Raw genomic sequence first — 15,732 nt, 5'->3', positions numbered from 1 at the left:
GTAGTAATGTGTTTTTATTACATGTACAGCACCTTGGCTCGACCAAAAATCGCTTTTAAATGTGCTATATAAATAAAACTTAATAACGATTTTTATCCAATATGCATAAACAGTGGACACTGTTTATACACAGCCCTCACAAACCACACACGGCCAGATAGCTTATCTAACAGTTAGAACCTACATACGAGACACAACCTTTATAGTCAGAGAAAAAAAGTGATTATTTTTCTGATATTTTACACATGATATTATGAATAATGTGGGCCTACATACCTTAGTGTGATTATAAGTGCATGTGAGTGAATATTGGCATGCAAATTCGTTTTTATACGTCCTATTCATTGTCTCAATGCGCTCATACATCTTAAGAAAGTTATCACCAAAAATGTTAAGAATGTTTTTAGACAACGTTATCCTACCTTTCAGAAGAACATTCTAGGAACCAAAATAAAACGTCCCGCTGAAAACGTTTTAAGAACAGTAGGGCATAATGTTCTAACAATGTTATCAAAAACATCTTAAGGTTATCAAAAACATCTTAAGAAGGTTATCAAAAACATCTTAAGAAAGTTATCACCAAACATTTCAAGAATGTTTTTAAAGAACGTTATCCAACCTTTCAGAAGAACATTCTGGGAACCAAAATAAAACGTCCCACTGAAAACATTCCTAGAACAATGAATGGTAACATTCTCAGAATTTCTTGAGAACCAAAAATGTCTAGTTGGGAACTCACACATGCCACCGCAAACATGCAATATCTGCTTACAGCTTATCATGAATTACGTGCTTGTTTGTTTTTTTCTCAAGGAAAATATGGTGACATCAGATTTTTTTAAATATCCTTTTCAAACAAATGCAACAAGTTTGTTTTTTAAAGCGCTCTAGAAATAAATCTGACGTTGACCATGACCGTGTTAATATTTTCCATCACAGGAACGTTTTATAAAAAAAGAATAACATCCTGAAAACATCATCCGAATGTTGCTTTGAAAATGTTCTTCATTTGTTATCATGTAACATTGAGGGAACGTTTTATAAAGAACATCTTTAATGTGTTACCCAACAACGTCCAAAACACATCCTTAGAATGTTGCAGGCAAAACGTTCCACCTTTGTTAACATATCACATTAAAGGAACGTTTTATAAAAAAACGTTCTGTCATCTCAGGCCTCAATAACATCCTGAAAACATTTTCAGAATGTTGCTTGGAGAATGTTCTTCATTTGTTATCATGTAACATTGAGGGAATGTTTTATAAAGAACATATTTAATGTGTTACCCCAACAACGTCCAAAACACATCCTTAGAATGTTGCAGGCAAAACGTTCCACCTTTGTTAACATATCACATTAAAGGAACGTTTTATAAAAACACTTTCTGTCATCTCAGGCCTTAATAACATCCTCAAAACATCTTCTGAATGTTGCAGTTAAAACGTTATGTCTTAGTTAACCTTAAACCTTATAGGAACATTATTTGAAATAATAAACATCCTAAAAAGGTTATTTGAACATCAGATTAAAACGTTTCTTTAAAACATTATTAGAACCTGTAGGTAATGTTAGTCAAAGTTGTGAGAACGTTTCCCGCTAGCTGGGTTAGCGTCAGCTTTTCAGCATAAAGCATTCCCACTCGCAATTTCTTCAGGAATTGCATTCTCTAGTTAATAATGTGTTTTGTGTTGTTGTGGCTCTAAAGGCAGGCAATTGACCTTAACAACAATCCCACTGTTACAGTTTTTAAATGTTTTTCCCCCCCCCAAAAAATACATAAAAACTGAGCTATCTAGCCTGTTATTCGTTTGATTGATGAGTATTTATCTGGCAGTTTTAAGAATGTACCTCTACATAATAAAACATTTGTGTTTGGCTTATAATCAATGCTATTCATTTATTATCTTATTTTGGTGTATTCCTTTTGCAAGATGTTTATTTATAATGATCATATTTTTACTATCATTCTTGCATTTTGTTTTATTTTGCTGTCGTGAAGCACTATCTACTACTATGTCAAAACCCAGAACAAGAAAATTGAATAAATATAACACGGAGAGTTGCAGATGCAGAAGATAAAGCAGGCCATAATTACAGGGCAGGATAATGAAGGATATAAATAAACACTCTATTTTAGAAGGGACATCCTCTACAGCCTGTATTTATGTTAAGACTTTACACTTAACATGTCGATAATCAGCCTATCATCATCATCATCATAAGGTTTATACAGTAGGTGTGTACAGTACCTGTCCCTCCTTTAAGGTGATCTGTCCTTGTTCCTTACAGCCGATGAACGTCCTGTTACACCTGAACACTTGGTCCTCAATCCCAGCCTGATGAACATAGGCCGCCGGGAAGTAACCGATCCTGTCCTCAATAACCCCCTGAAGAAATATATGGAAAATAAACCAGTCGTTAGATAAAACACAGTACAGTACATTACTTTCTACCTATACACCTGGTTCATAGATATAAAGAGGATACGCTACGCTCACCTTCAGTACCTAAACATTGTACTGTGCATGTGTAACAACAGTATCTATAACAAACTGACCAGATGTCTCTGTTTATCTACAGCCGGTAGAAAACAGCAGCAGAGTTCAAATGCGTGATGAGTTTCTTCATGGTCTGGTGGTAGCAGGCTGCCTCTGTACAGTCACGTTTTCACCCTTTTGTCTACCCAATGTGTCTGTCGTGCAGTTGTGTCTCGAGGCAGCCTGTTGCCTCGCTCCTATAATTTAGAGCTCCACTTTGGGCATTTTGGTGCTTTGTGGAAAATCCACATTTCATGTAAACCGTTCAAAACTGCCTCCGTTATCTTATAACTTTTAATCTTTGAAGGTTAATTATAATATAAACAAAGAAAATGTTTAAGATGACTTGTCACTATTCATAATGGTGTTATGAGTTGGTTTTGAACCTACCTTCCACCAGTCATCATTCGAGTCGTCAGCCACTAAGATTCTGTCTCCTGCGCTGCAATATAGAGCACAAAAGACAAACATACTGAAAAAGGGAACGTTTTCCTCCTCTTATCTTCATGGTTTGATGAATCTATGTATAGTGACAGAAATCCCCTTTACAAAGTAAGTAATAATAACCACATCAGTAGTCATTTAGCTAACAATATAAAAGTTCACTGGCTAGAAACGAGAATCCTGTTCTATTTTATTTCTATGAGAAATTGTTGACTCTTTGTATAATACGTTTTGTGATTGTTTAGAAGTGAATCTGTTGTCATGGCACACTTCATATCTGCTGTTCAGCTAGTGACCTATCCGGCCAGCCCACATCATCCGATGAGGATCCGCTTCGGTACCCCTGACTACAGCTCAGTGAGGTAAAGGACTCTGAGTGTTTAGATAGTTCACTTTAGTCTAAGTTATCTCAGTGGGTCTCAAACGGTTTGGTCACAATTTATGTAAACAAATATTTCCAAGGCACACCTTTATAATTATTAGGTTAAATAAAAACAGGTTTGAAATCATTCCAATGTGTACTATATATCACGTCTCACTTTTAAGAAATGTTTTCAGGATAAAAAAGCGCTTTCTTTTAGGGTTTCTTTTGTGACATTTCTCAAACCATAGAGGTGAAGGTTATTACGTTTTCAACAAGGTTTAAGAATGAATATTCATAACATTTGAAATGCAAACATTTATTTGGATCATTTGTGCACAGATACAGAAATTGCAAATCACATTACAGGCATTTCAAAGAAAAAGTAAAGGTACAAGAGAAAGTAAATGCAGTGAGAGAAATAAAGCTGAAAGCTAATTTATCGTGATTCGGTCACTACCACAAGCACTTCTGGTTTATATTGTTTTATTCATCCATGCATGCGACCCTCGGGATATTCATTAATTTGTATTTGAACACCCCCATCGTCACTTTGATAAACTTGGTGCAACAACTCCTTTGGCCTAAAGAGAGCAAGACAAGAAAACATGAACAAATATTAAATAATTAGCAAAAACACAATACAATATTGTAAAACTCTCCATTACAGCTAAAAGCCCTGCATTCAAATGTATTTATCAAAAGCACGCATTATAAACAATGTGTTATATTGTTAATACTTTGTTACATGTAAGCAGTTTAATGTTCTAGCTCATCGTAGAGCAAATTTATCACGTGCGATAAACGTATTATGTTTTGTGTCTCAAATCTCAAGAGTGTTCTATACTGAAGCTCTCAGACAAATGTTGGGAAGTAAAGAGGACAACACTGCTCAGTATAAAGTAAATAAAATACTGAAAATATTTCAGTACATGTAAAAATAATCAATTTTTACAATAAAAGAAACATTAAAAGAAAAAATACATTAATAAAAAGTATATGAATAAAAAGTACATGAATACAAAGTTACAGTGCAGTTTAAGATATGAATAGTTCACACAGAAGTTCCATTTTACTGATGCCTTTCTTTAAGGTTTCTCCGAACATGAGCTGTGTACGCTTGTATGGTACATACGTCCCGAGCAGCATACACAGAGAAAACCAGCCAGGACAAAGTCCCCAGACACTGATTCCCTGGGGTTACTAGCCCCAAATGTTCATTAACCAAAAACGAAACACAACCGCTCAGTTTCAATTAAAAGCAGCGGCAAAAAGAAAAGTCTTCAGCCTGGATTTAAAAGTAGTAAGAGTTGCAGCGGACCTGCAGGTTTCTGGGAGTTTGTTCCAGATATTTGGAGCATAGGCTAATAACTAAACGCTGCTTTACCATGTTTAGTTCTGACTCTGTGGACAGAAAGCTGACCAGTCCCTGAAGACCTGATCAGGATGGTTCATAATTTAGCAGTAGATCAGAAATGTATTTTGGGCCTAAACCATTCAGTGCTTTATAAACCAGCAGCAGTATTTTGAAATCTATTCTTTGACACACAGGAAGCCAGTGTAAAGATTTCAGAACAGGAGTGATGTGATCCACTTTCTTAGTGTCAGTGAGGACTCGAGCAGCAGCGTTCTGCATCAGCTGCAGCTTTCTAATAGATTTTTTAGTGAGACCTGTAAAGACACCATTACAGTAGTCGAGTCTGCTGAAGATAAAAGCATGGACAAGTTTTTCAAAATCCTGCTGTGACATTAGTCTTTTAATCCTAGATATGTTCTTTAGGTGATAGTAGGCTGATTTAGTAATTGTTTTAATGTGACTGTTGAAACTCAGGTCAGAGTCCATGACTACACCTAGATTTCTGGCTTTATCTGTTGTTTTGAACATTGCAGACTGAAGCTCAGCGCTAACTTTTATACGTTCTGCCTTGGCTCCAAAAACCATTACCTCAGTTTTATCTTTGTTTAATTGGAGAAAGTTCTGACATATCCAGTCGTTGATTTGTTCAATGCACTTACTCAGTGTTTTAACTGGAGAATAGTCTCCTGGTGAAATGGTTATGTAAATGTGTGTGTCATCCGCATAACTATGGTAACTTATTTTGTTGTTTTTCATTATCTGAGCCAGCGGTAGCATGTAGACGTTAAAGAGAAGAGGCCCCAAGATGGAGCCTTGAGGAACCCCACATGTCATATTTGTCAACTCAGATGTGTATTTACCTATAGAAACAAAGTTGTTTCTGTCCTTTAAGTAGGATTCAAACCAATTTAGAACTGTTGATGAAAGTCCCACCCGGTTTTCCAGTCGGTATGTTGTGGTCAACAGTGTCAAACGCAGCACTGAGATGTACTGAAATATTTTCAGTATTTTATTTATGCTACTTTATACTGAGCAGTGTTGTCCTCTTTACTTCCCAACATTTGTATCTATGGTGCCCTTACATGACTGTGAATGAGTTTTGACAGAAATACAATTTATTTTTAAAGAGTTGTTATAATATCTGAAAAATATATGTATTCAAAATATTGTATAATGGCGGGCTGGAAACTCACTTGCAGGCTTTGGCGTTGACACAGATGGTCCGCACATCATCCGTGGTCGTGAGCTCCTCGATTAAATCTGAGAGGTGTGACTTGACAAATTTGCGGCACAACGATTTTAAGAGGCCAATCTCGTTGCAGACGGCCATCAGCTTTGACTTCAGTTTCTAGAAGAATGCAGATTATCATTAATGCTCATACCTTCCATGCACCGACTAAATCATCACCAAGCTGTCAGTGTTTTAGTGTTTTACCTCTGCTGTGGCGTTACGTCCGACCACTTTCTTCACCTTATTTAAAGTCCACTCGCAGGCCCAGCACACACCTGGAAGCTGGAGGTAAAAATTACACATTGTTGTAATATTAAGCAAAGGAATGAGTGCTTAAAACAGAACTTAGTGAATGGAAAAATGTTAAAAGAGCGGTAAAAAATCAACAAATAAATGGTTTTATCAAGAACCCATTAGATGCACGGATGCATTGAAGCATTATAATGTTTATAAGTGGAGTTGGTCACTTTAACATGCAGTCAATATAATATGAAATCATTGTAATTATAAAAAAAGTCTTCAGGAAATTGTGGAAACCCCATTAACTGTTTAATTTTCACAACGGTTGTATATTACTTACACAGTGATGCATCAGTATTAACCATCCTATGCTGTGATATATAATAATATGGGAGTCACGGGGGGTATTTTCTGCAGGAGTACCTTTAGTTTTTATACTTTAAGTACATTCTGCTTCTGTATTTTTACTTGTTTAGATTATCCTCCCCCACTCTAATGATAATCCTAACTTTATTCAGGCTTGAGTACAAAATAAAATCATTGTTAAAGCGAAATTTAGAGCTACATAATCTACAGAGACGCAGCAGATGGGTATTTGAGTCTTTGTACATTATCTAACATTTTGTCATCTGATAATAGTAGATGAATTGTTGACTAGCAGAAGGTTTGTAAAGCAGTCATCTTACCTTTCCAGCCTCCACAGAGATTTCCATTTCCCCCGGCTCCTGATCATCAATGTTGACCTCGATGCTTCTGCCGTGGATTGTCCATACTGAAGAGACAATACAACACATGTTGAAAAGCAGTGGACATGATGATAAAGACAACGTTACACAATCAAATAAACATCAGCACACCTGAACATGTCACCAGAATGCACACAATGAGGATCGAAGAGGTGTCCATGGCTGCCAGTGAGTGCAGATCTCTGAGTGTGTCTGTCTCTGTGTGTGTCTTTTATACATTTAACAGCACCCCCACAGAAGGACATTTAAACCACAACAAGGCTGGTCCCATGAGGTGGTGGGTTTGTTGAGACCACCATCACAAACATTTGTCAAAAAAAGGTGTGAAAATCAATTTTCACACCTCCCACTCACTCGCACCCCAGAGACAAAAAAAACCAACATTAAATGTGTCATCTGTGTGAAGATCAACGTTTTTTATCTTTCAAATTGAGCCAATAATCACTGAGCAGTTCATGCGTGCTGCCCTCAATTCAGAAAGGTGATGCTGAGCTTGAAGCATTGAATTATTTGGTTGTAAAAAAGATAAGGGTATTTGGATCTTTTCCGTTTTTATTTATTCAAAGAGGAATTTTTTTATTCCAGCCCATTTTCAGGTTCATATTTGTATTTAGTGCCTCTACTGTGACATGTCTCCATGCTTTATTGTTCAAAAAGGTGCAAGCACTATTTTTTAATGTCGTTCATTTTTGTAAAACACTATGAATGCGCTAAAACCTATAACACACAATAGGAAAGGAGAAACACCAAAAAGCCTAATAGGGCCTCTTTAAACATGTGACCACCCAATGGACTGTAGATGAAAATTCCTTCCAAGCTAAATGCTACATTACAATAAATGGTAACATTTAAGTTTAATATTTTACATGGTCTCTTACAAATAAAATAAAAGAGAGGTGTGTTACTTATTACCAAATAAGATAGATAACAGTCAGTAAAGCAATGGCATGGTAATACAGTGTGTGTGTGTGTGTGTGTGTGTGTGTGTGTGTGTGTGTGTGTGTGTGTGTGTGTGTGTGTGTATGTGTGTGTGTGTGTGTGTGTGTGTGTGTGTGTGTGTGTGTGTGTGTGTGTGTGTGTGTGTGTTTGTGTGTGTGTGTGTGATTCACAGCTTCTCACCTCCTCTGTATGATGGTCAGTGCTCCGCCTCAACTCTTATTTGAACTAGAATGGAAATCCTCCTCCTCAGTCTGGAGGTCCAGAAACGTACACAAGTTAAACAACCGCTGAAATGAAATATGTCTCATAAATATTTAAAACAAAAGGGAAAATGTATGTTGCATTCTTACGAGCATGAGATGCACATTGCTGATTGCTGATGAGTCACTGATGTATCATCAGCTTCACCTTCTGTGGCTTTTTATCATTTGCATGCCTCTCAAACACACATATTAGCACCGCACGTGCCATTTCCCCTGCTAAAGTCAGACACTGAATTTAAAAAGAATGTCTTACAAAACACGTGAAAGTATTTCAAATGTACTTATTAAACTAAACAAACGCAGACATGTTAAATAAATCAGTTAACCTACAGACAAACATTTATTAACTTAAAGTGGACCTATCATGCTATATTTGAATAATATAGTGTAGGACCATACCTATATAAGGCATATTTATACTTTTTTTTTTCCAAAATACCAAACAGATCATGCATTTTAGCCATGCCTCATTTTGCTCAATTTGACAATTTCTAGCTCTGGGCAGATTCAGTGAGAACAGCACCATCCACTGGCCTGGCATATGTACTACAGCGTCTCCAGCGCTTTCGAACGGCAATGGCCGTGGCTGTCTCCTCCTGATTGGTGGAGTTGGCCCAATAGCCGTAGCGCCACCGTCCTGACGTCAGGACAGTGTACAAATCTGGATCAGTTTTTATCAGATCCGTTGCAGCCCCTTTTTTAGAGATTTGGGTATGGAGGAAAATAGAGAGGGTTGTGTTTTCTGACACTTGGTGAGTTCCCTGGAACACCGGGGACACATATTCATGTATAAAAGACGTACAAAAGTGCATTTTGCATGATAGGTCCCCTTTAATGTATTTAATTTAGTCCTAATATTTATGTAATTGCTGCAGGGGCCTGGCAGCTGTTTTAGGGATATGTAGACAACAAGTTTATAGAAAGTGCCCTCTTGTCCATTTATTGATTTACCATTTAATATATCGATAAATTCATCAAGTTATATTTGTTTCAAATATATTGTTTTTATTGTTCCCTTTTTAGAGAGATTTAAAAAAGATTGAAGATACTGAAGATTTATTGCATAATGAACATGCAATGGGCTTCAACTTTAATGACTCAATATTTATTTTCCCCTTCTTGTTTTCACATATTAGTAGTTGTTTTTTCCTTGACATAAAGACTTCCCATACTGGCAAAAGTGTGCCATAGTGTCAAAAGCAGCCTTATGGAAAACACTATGACACTTGTTTGAGAGAAAAAAAAACAACATTCATCAAATTCCAATGTAACTGTGTTTGGTTATTATTGAAAAACCCAAGAAGCTACTAGAGGGGATATATCCTTTAAGGAATGGATGCACGAAATAGCCAAAATCTCCTCCTATGAAAGATTATGCTCTAAGATGATAAATAGAATGGATATGAAAATATGGGGCCCTTTTGTGGCGGTGACTTGAAGTCCTGGAGAGCTCCACCCTTTCAAATAATTGAAAACCCAAAATAAAGTTATAATGTGATGTACTACGTATTTGATGTATATAATGTGTTTTATTGTAGTATGTGCAGGATGGTTTACATACCGCGTATCGTGTATGCCATGGATGATGCTCTACCTCTGTGATGTTCCCTTTGTCCGTTTTGTCCGTCTTGTCAGTTATTGTCCTGTCTCTGGTGTAGTTTGCCGTGGTACTTTGATATCTTGATATGTGAAGATGATGAAGGATTGTTAAATGTAACGCAACGGTCCCTGATCAGCCTGTCGCATGTTCTTTTACCAATAATGACCGCCTCGCTGCACATTATCTCTACATATGTTGCATCTGTTGTTCACCTTTTTCAAACACAAAGGGTCATGTATTCTCCTTAAAGTAAAGCCAGTTTCTTATCACATGTAGCTAACCGTGTTGTATGTGTTAACGTCAATCACTTAAACCTTTTTGAATTTCGTTTCTAGAATTTATAAATATGACGCAGCTTTTAGTCTTATAATTGGGTAATGTTGCATTATGATTTTATTATTTCTTCAAAACTGCTTTTATGAATTTGAAATGTTTCTACCTGCGGTGTTATTAAAAATATGCATTAATGAGTTTGTTTCCCTTGTGGCGTTATTGCTTGTCGCAGAGTTAATAATTATCAATTATGTTTTAACTTTGTAGAATGCCACACTCTATTTTGGCTGTCGAACTAGTTTACTTTAATTATTGGACAGTAACATAATATTAACTACAGGGCACAGAGAGGGAGTACAGATAAATAAATACTTCAAACACACAAGCATGACCGATGACACACACATTTGTTTGCCTTGGACTCGGATGCACTGCAGAGGATGGATATAACAAAAGCTGATTGGAGTGGCGCCCATGGTCAAAAAGCAGAGAAATTCTGCAGCTCTGTGGTCCGACACAGGCCTTCTCTACTGAGTATATACAGTAGAATTATGTTATAATGAGAGCAACAGCTTGCAATATGTTTATCAAATATTACATGTGTTGGTAGTGTATCTGAATATGGATTTGTGGTGAGAAAAACAGTGAATACTGTAGTCAGATGTGTTTAATGAATAATGTAATAATCAGTCGAATCCTTTCATCAAAGTTCTTTCAAAACCAAAAAATGTGAGTTTATAATATATAATGTTACATGAGAAACAAGGTAATTAATGGCCAGACTAGATCTGTGTTTGTTCTCCCCTGCAACGAGGCCTACTAACTAAATCATTGCAGCATAACCGTGAGAACATAAATGTTCAAACCTTTATCTGGAAACTGGTTTCTGTGGTTTCTTAGTTTGTTGTCGATTTCAAAGAAAGGTTTCAGTGGCATGTGTCGAGAATGTCCACCTCAAACAATAACGGTGTTGGTGGTCTTTACTCGTTAGATCAATGCAACTAAATCTCACTTACTGTTACCAAGTCTTATCCACAAATATGCACATTCAAGAAAATAAAACCTGCCATGTAGCTGGATGGGGTTTCATAAAGACTGGCCGTGGAGTTGTTGATAGGCTGATGGTGGTGGATGTGTCTGTCATAAACCTGAACACATGCTCTAAGTCATGGGGTCATATTCCTTCCGATGTTATCTGTGCCGGCGGTTATGGCAGCCACAAAGGCTTCTGTCAGGTATGATTTCTCTTTGTTGATGTAAAATGTAAGCTGGTATAAAAATGCTTTAAAAATCTTAAATAAAATAATCAATAATGAATAATATTCCTTGTTCACAGGGTGATTCTGGTGGTCCTCTGGTGTGCGGCGGGATAGCTGTTGGTGTTGTGTCTTACAACTACCGCGGAAACTGTGACTACCCAAATAAACCCAACGTCTACACAGAGATCTCCAAATACCTTGGCTGGATCAACAGTATCATCAATTAAAAAGCTTAGTATGCAATTTCCTAAAGCTTTGCTTCAGCACACTTTGAATGTATTTAGGAGGGGAGGCTGTGTCTCAGCTGCTCTGTCAGTGTTCGCTCTTTAATGGAAAAGCAAAATAAAGCAAATGTCTCAAATGTTGTTTTCTCTTTTCTTTATCCGAACACATGAGGTTTGAATCTCTTATAGGAAAAAGTTTTACTTACTTTACAGATTGGTCTATCAAGGTTTATTTCATCAGTATACATTCATTTTGTATGTTTAAATAATCATAATAATGAGATCCTGCACTTGGAGAGGTTGAGCATGTCACGTCACCATAGTTCTAATGTCGGATTATAAGCAACTTTTAACACTCATAGAACGCACTTCAATAGAATTAACTAATGTAAAAAAATGGCAAACAGTATCAGAAATCTAACTCAGCTGAAATTGTTTTACATGCTTTTATTACTAGTCGCTTGGACTACTGCAATTCTCGTAGTTTCCCGAAAAAATCTTTAAAGAAATTGTAATTAATTCAGAATGCTGCGGCCATGATTTTAACAAACACAGAAAAAAGGGATCACATGTTCCCTGTGCTGGCATCACTGCACTGGTTACCGGTGTCTTTCCGAGTTGATTTTAAAATGCTTTTAATTATTTACAAGGCTTTACATAACCCGGGCCCTACACACATCAGGGACTGCCTTTCTTTTTATAACCCAACAAGGACACTCAGATCCTCCGTGGCATTTCTTTTAGAAGTACCTAAAGTAATACACAATACATCTGGGGAGGCTGCTTTATGTTTTTCCCATTGGATCTTAGAACAGCAAACTCCATTGGAGTTTTTAAAAGTAAATTGAAGACCTATCTTTTAATTTGGAGTAATTTTAGAGGTATAACTTTTTATGTTGTATTGTTTTATGGTTCTGTGATATAAGTCTTTCTTGTTTGTTTATAACTTGTTTTTAATTATGTTCCTCCTTATTTTGTATCTGTAAAGCACCTTAGGCTGCATCTTGCATTAAAGGTTCGATAATAATAATAATAATAATAATAATAATAATAATAATAATGCATTTTATTTAAAGAGTGCTTATCTAGAAACTCAAAGACACTTAGTAAAGCAATAGGGTTTTATCCAAATGCATTATCTTGGCATGATAAAAAAAAAGGTATCCATTGAGCTGTAGGGGAGAAGAGAGGGGAGGCAATCTTACTTCTCAGTACAAAGCAACCGTACCTAATATGAAAGGCACAAAAGTTCATCAAAATATACTTCAATATATTATCATAAGTTATACTGTTCATTATGTAGACACTCCATTCTAAAATATTGTTTAAATCAATATTTGATTTGAACTATAGACTTTTTTTATTTATTAGTTTATTCCACTTATGGCAATTATTATAAAACAAAACATGTACTCTTTACACAGTTTGTGTAATGTAGGCCATGATGGAAAGCAGCAGGGAGAAAAAAAATCGAAATGTTTTCAATCAACTTGTTGACGATGGTAAAGGTGGCGAATACATTTTTAAGAACAAACAATAAAAAGGTCAGATTAAAGTAGTACTAGTCTCTTATTTTACATTACATGTTACTTGTTAGATGCTTTCATCCAAAGCAACTTACATACTCAATACTGTGGGCAATCCCCACAAGAGCAATTTGGGGTGAAGTGTCTTGCCCAGGGACACAACGACATGCTGACTGCAGTGGGGTTTGAACCTATGACCCCCTGATCCGAACAGCAAGGCTCTATCCACTGCGCCACACGCCTCCTTATTGCTCTCTTATTGTCGTTTGAGGTGCAGAGAATGTGACCAGCAACAACACCAGACAGTGTCAAGGGTTTGCACGAGGCCTTTAGTATCCAGTCAAAATATGTGTTTTATAGCACTGATACATCTGTAGCTGTTAAACAATGATAAAATCATTGAGCTCTAGTTTCATAACTGCTAGTGTGGGAACATCACTACTCAAATCTTTAGTTGGAAACTGTGGTTTCTGTGGTTCACCTAGATTGAAATGCTATGCAAAGAAATGTCTGGGTTGTATCAGATAAATCAGCTCACTTTTTTTTTCTCTTTGGCTGACAATGTTTATTTGACTCATAATAGTATGCACAAAAAGTGGAGCAATGTCCAAAAAGTATTCATTAATTAAAAAAATTGCGTGAATAAAAATGTCAGATACAAAATGAGCATCGGGTAGATTATAGCAGATAAAAGCAATTAATTCAACCTATTGATTTAAACAAACAAAAAAAACTGTTTTTATGCAAACAAATTACACTTCAAAAGAGTGAAAGCTCCTAAGAACATATTTAATCTATAATACATTTTGGTCAGACACTGACTAATGAGCCACAGTGCTCTTTTAGATTATTTGTCAGATAGCGTTGACATGTTTTCACAGAATTATCTTCACACTTGACTGTGATAATACTGACACTCAGACTTTGAGATGCAAACTGTGGTTACAGCAACTAGTTTGATTTATGGTGCAACATCGCAGTAATAAAAAGACAACAGCCCAAATGTGAAAGCTGAAATGTAGATCCATACCAAACAATTTTGATTATTTTTCACATATTTCATCCAACTAAATGTGACTAAAGCTTATTTAGTCACATTAAGGATAAGTATTATCCAAACAGTGACAAGAATATCCCAGAATTTTCTGAAAAAACACGATACTTGATATTTAAATAGATAAAAAAGGATCACTTCAAGCAAATGACATCAAATGTTGTAGAGAATAAATTGTTGACCATGTGAAAACTCAGCCATGCTGTTCACATAATTCATGTGCTTCAGGCTGTGGAGGCCGCAGAACCACAGGCCTTATATTTACTGAAACATCTGCAACACTTCATGAGTTGTCATTTCTTTACTACCACATGCACTCATCACTTCAACACAATTAATGTTTGCACAGGGTCGCTGACTGAGGGAACTGGTTTATAAAAGGGTCGACACAACACCCAAAGACAACAGGTTCAGTTTGCTGCAAGCATGAAGCACGCTCTGCACAGGATTCTGCTTCTTCAACTTCTTACAACTCTTGGACTTCATGGTAAGATTCCCACATGTGGTTATTTGTCTCTTTTCTACAAATGCAGTATTAACTCATCCTTCTTTTCAGCACTTGGTAGTGAAATCATAAATGGTGAAAAGGTCCCGGAGAACAAAATGCAGTTTATGGCCTCGGGTTCAGAACAGCAGAAACAAACATATCTGTGGAGGATTCCTCATCAATAAAGACTTTGTGGTCACTGGTCACGTCACTGTACCCAGCAAGAAAGAAATGGAAAAAGAAAGATCTCCAACGAGGCGTTCTGGGGCAGCCAGACAGGTCTTTTCTTTGTTAGAGTTTTACTCGCTACAGGGTGTACTTTGAGGGTTTGTGACTTTGCAGACGGTTTACATGCAGAAAAAGCTACATAACACACAAGGGGACGGGTAATAACCGGAAAAGCATGACATGGGACCTTTAACAATTATGTTTTAACTTTGTAGAATGCCACACCCTATTTTGGCTGTCGAACTAGTTTACTTTAATTATTGGACTGTAACATTACATGTTACTTGTTAGACGCTTTTATCCAAAGCGACTTACATACTCAATACTGTGGGCAATCCCCACAGGAGCACTTTGAGGTGAAGTGTCTTGCCCAGGGACACAACGACATGCTGACTGCAGTGGGGTTTGAACCAGTGACCACCTGATCCGAAAACCAACACACAACCCACTGCACCACACGCCTAACATAATCTACAGCAGTGGTTCTCAACCTTTTTACACCAAGTAGGCCTACCACCTGAGAAAATAGTTGGCTCTCCAAGTACCACCATATGACCAATGTTAAAATACAGTCTATGCACAGTTCATGCAGGACTCGGAGGCAAATGTATTCATAATAACATTATTTATTGTCAGCCACAGCTACATGTACAAAGGGCAGTCTCTCTCTCTCTCTCTCTCTCTCTCTCTCTCTCTCTCTCTCTCTCTCTCTCTCTCTCTCTCTCTCTCTCTCTCTCTCTCTCTCTCTCTCTCTCTCTCTCTCTCTCTCTCTCTCTCACTCATCACTCACTCACCACAAGTGAGAATATAAAGAACAAAATAATAACTTATTCTCACACAACAAATGACAACTGTACATACATGTCATTTCCTATACCAAAGTTTGAATGTAGGCCTCCTGCAACAACCTACATTGTAACAGAAAATGTCCTATTGGGAATTCAGTTCCACAATAATAATGAA

General features: G+C 36.8%; 2 protein-coding genes across 2 annotated transcripts; one reads left to right on the top strand and one right to left on the bottom strand.

Annotated features, from left to right (window-relative positions):
• Positions 1-3,645: 3,645 nt before the first annotated feature.
• Positions 3,646-7,116, bottom strand: LOC117479183 (antimicrobial peptide NK-lysin-like). The gene is made up of 5 exons (XM_034126194.1): positions 7,028-7,116; positions 6,857-6,942; positions 6,135-6,212; positions 5,893-6,047; positions 3,646-3,926 (listed from the first exon to the last, which is right to left on the bottom strand). The coding sequence occupies exons 1-5, from the start codon at positions 7,074-7,076 to the stop codon at positions 3,833-3,835; spliced, it is 462 nt and encodes a 153-aa protein (XP_033982085.1). The 5' UTR covers positions 7,077-7,116; the 3' UTR covers positions 3,646-3,832.
• A 3,900-nt stretch (positions 7,117-11,016) lies between these two features.
• Positions 11,017-11,611, top strand: LOC117478116 (kallikrein-12-like). Its single transcript, XM_034125023.1, has 2 exons — positions 11,017-11,226; positions 11,328-11,611. Exons 1-2 carry the CDS (start codon positions 11,032-11,034, stop codon positions 11,475-11,477), a joined length of 345 nt encoding a protein of 114 aa, XP_033980914.1. The 5' UTR covers positions 11,017-11,031; the 3' UTR covers positions 11,478-11,611.
• The last annotated feature ends 4,121 nt before the right edge of the window (positions 11,612-15,732 follow it).

Source organism: Trematomus bernacchii, unplaced genomic scaffold (genome assembly GCF_902827165.1).
Source record: "Trematomus bernacchii unplaced genomic scaffold, fTreBer1.1, whole genome shotgun sequence".
Lineage (NCBI taxonomy): Eukaryota > Metazoa > Chordata > Actinopteri > Perciformes > Nototheniidae > Trematomus > Trematomus bernacchii.
Note: the sequence above shows the minus strand (reverse complement) of the source record. Positions and strands in the feature narration are given on the sequence as shown.

What these genes read in the sequence shown, in the direction of transcription:
- LOC117479183 (XM_034126194.1), bottom strand. Translation starts at nt 7,076, where the DNA reads ATGGACACCTCTTCGATCCTCATTGTGTGCATTCTGGTGACATGTTCA. An exon ending in TCTCTGTGGAGGCTGGAAAG is followed by an intron (nt 6,213 to 6,856) that starts GTAAGATGACTG and finishes TTTTACCTCCAG; the next exon opens with CTTCCAGGTGTGTGCTGGGC. An exon ending in GTCAACGCCAAAGCCTGCAA is followed by an intron (nt 3,927 to 5,892) that starts GTGAGTTTCCAG and finishes TGCTCTCTTTAG; the next exon opens with GCCAAAGGAGTTGTTGCACC.
- LOC117478116 (XM_034125023.1), top strand. Translation starts at nt 11,032, where the DNA reads ATGCACATTCAAGAAAATAAAACCTGCCATGTAGCTGGATGGGGTTTC. An exon ending in GCCACAAAGGCTTCTGTCAG is followed by an intron (nt 11,227 to 11,327) that starts GTATGATTTCTC and finishes CCTTGTTCACAG; the next exon opens with GGTGATTCTGGTGGTCCTCT.